We start from the raw sequence: 2,442 nt of genomic DNA, 5'->3' as shown, positions 1-2,442 counted from the left end.
TGGCTAGCTGCGGCTAGCCTCACCCAGCTGCAGCTAGCCGTGGGTAACCGTGGCTAGCTGTGGCTAGCCGCCGTCGGCTGTGGGTAGCTGTGGCTAGCCATGGCTAGCTGTGGCTAGCTGTGGGTAGCTGCGGCTAGCTGTGGCTAGCCACGCCTAGCTGTGGGTAGCTGTGACTAGCCATGGCTAGCTGTGGCTAGCTGCGGCTGGCCATGGCTAGCTGTGGCTGGCCATGGCTAGCTGTGGCTAGCTGTGGCTAGCTGTGGCTAGCTGTGGCTAGCTGGTTGTTCGAGTCAGTCTGCGAGGGCCTCTGGAGACCTTTTGACGAGCAAGTAGACCCTCATGTCGAGTTCCAAGTCGCCGACGACGTGTTTGTCTGCTGCGAGCGACATGAGGAGGCCTCCGAAGGACAAGTAGAGAGTTCTGCGGAGAAAAAGAGGAATAAATGGGAATAAATACGTCAAATGAATCCCAAAATGAAAATAATTCAATAATTTCGAAGAAAAATTAAAAAAAAATGAATTTTTACCTCCTTTCCGACGAAGTTTCCTCCAACTTGAACACCTTTCCGTACATCACGTAGTCGTAGCCGCTCAGCACCTGCGAGTCTGCAGCGCCGTCGCCTTTGCGGTCTGGGCCTGACAGTGAATTCGTCAGGCCTATGTGCAGCCCCTGAGCAGCAGCAACAGCAGCAGCAGCAGCAGCAGCAGCAGCAGCAGATGCCGGTTGTTTCGTTCGGTGCTTGCCTGTGTTTCCTCAAGCGGTACAGTTTCACAGCAGCAGCTGAGAAGCTCATTTGTGGCTCGAAACGCATTCACTGAAGCAGACGGGCACTGCAAGGGGTCGCTGCTGCTGGTGCTGCTGCAGTGCTGCAGCGCGCTGCTGCTGCGCTGCAGCGGCCTGGAATGCTGCTGCTTGCTGCGCAGGCGCAGCAGCAGGGCTGACCTGCTTCTCCGCCACAGGCAGCAGCTGGTTGTGGACGTCGAGGATCAAATCGGCGTCAAGTCCGGAGCTCTTCGCGCGGATTCTGCTGACGCGTTCAAACTTGCCGTTGTCCACATTGCGGACAGTGAAGCGGTCTTCGAACAAGCAGGGGATGGACATTGTGGCTGCAGCAGCAACTTGCTGCAGCAGCAGCAACTTGCTGCTACTCCCGCGCCGGCAGATCAGCACTTGGTGCAGCAGCAACTTGCTGCTACTCCCGCGCCGGCCAGATCAGCAGCGGCCGATGCAGCTGTTGCCGCTGCTGCTGCTGCGCTTCCTGCTGCGCCGGAGGAGCCCAAGCTCGTAAATGCAGAACAAGCTGCAGCAAAACAGTTTTGAAACGCCTCCTGAGTCTCGGCAGCCTTCAATTCCCAGCTTTCCTGAAAGGCAATTGTACACCTGAACTCTCCTGCTGGTCTCGCTGGGTCTTGCAAGTTGAAGCAGCAGCGCCGGCTTCCAGCAAGCTTCGCCGCAAAAAAGAATCAAGGAATATAAAAAATGAAGCCAAAAGCTCTTTTTTGATTATTAAAAATTTTGAATTATGAAAATTCAAATCCTGCGGAAGATCCTGCAAGGGCTGGTGGCTCCAGCCCCAGAAGCCTGCCCAGGGAGAGACCAGAAGGACTTTCTTGTTATTATTTGTGCGGGAAATAATATTTAGAATAATATTTTAATAATACACTATTGCAATATTGTAAAGAGAAGCAGCAGCAAATCCCTGAGGTTTCGCAATACTCAGCGCTCTGCGCGTGCTGCTGGCTTGTGGGGTGACTGCAGACTTGGGAGAACGCGTAAGAAGTAACTGAAATACAACTAAAGACATAAAATTGAATTTAGAAAATAAAAGGAACTTGGGAAGAAAGGAGATGCAGAAAAGGCCCTTAAGCCGCTTGTTCCCCCTTGGATACAGAAGTGATCATCTCCGCAAGCGCCAGCAGATCCTTCATTTCCTCGGCCTGCGTTGCACAATTTTGAAAACTTTCAGTCTCGAATTTTTTCAAGTTTTGCAAACCTGCTGCTGGATGATCTGTTGGAAATCTGTCGCCGCAGAGGTTTCCAGAGTGTGCACAGGTCAGTTCAAGTTGAGGAAGTGAACTTGAAGTTAAAGTTACCGAAAATGTCTTCTTCAAATTTGCGCTGCCCCGTGTTCACTGTGTCTTGAAGTTCTCTCGTTTGCATGCGCGAAGCCTTCGCGTTGTACTTGTCCGTGTTGGGCAAGTCCACGTGCAAGTTCACGACGGGTGAGGGCGACGGCGCCGTATCCCCTGAGAAGAGGCTCGTGAGCCGCGATCTCTCATTATTTTGTGTTTCGACAAGTTTTTAAACTAATAAATGAAGAGAATCAACAGGAAAATCGAGAGATCAGCGGCTGTAGACGGACCGACGGGCGCGTTTTGCGCATTCTCGTTCGTCGGATTCAACAACTGCTCGAAATGCGGATTCGCTATCATTTCGCGCCCT

The 2,442-nt window shown here is 52.3% G+C and overlaps 2 protein-coding genes across 2 annotated transcripts in view; both read right to left on the bottom strand.

The window, feature by feature from the left end:
• Positions 1 to 290: 290 nt before the first annotated feature.
• On the bottom strand, positions 291 to 1,101 carry ETH_00015220 (RNA polymerase, putative; the record flags this gene model as incomplete). The annotated part of the gene is made up of 3 exons (XM_013374003.1): positions 291 to 420; positions 527 to 669; positions 943 to 1,101. The coding sequence occupies 3 exons, from the start codon at positions 1,099 to 1,101 to the stop codon at positions 291 to 293; spliced, it is 432 nt and encodes a 143-aa protein (XP_013229457.1).
• Positions 1,102 to 2,058: 957 nt separating this feature from the next.
• Positions 2,059 to 2,442, bottom strand: part of ETH_00015215 (uncharacterized protein) — a gene marked incomplete at both ends in the record, with an annotated part of 561 nt that continues 177 nt past the window's right edge. Inside the window, one exon of the mRNA XM_013374002.1 lies at positions 2,059 to 2,246. Within this exon, the coding sequence (XP_013229456.1) occupies positions 2,059 to 2,246 (188 nt within the window). The remainder of the gene's footprint in view (positions 2,247 to 2,442) is intronic.

Source organism: Eimeria tenella, genomic scaffold, assembly GCF_000499545.2.
Source record: "Eimeria tenella Houghton genomic scaffold, Eth_scaff188, whole genome shotgun sequence".
NCBI lineage: Eukaryota > Apicomplexa > Conoidasida > Eucoccidiorida > Eimeriidae > Eimeria > Eimeria tenella.
This window is presented reverse-complemented; position numbering and strand designations above follow the sequence as displayed.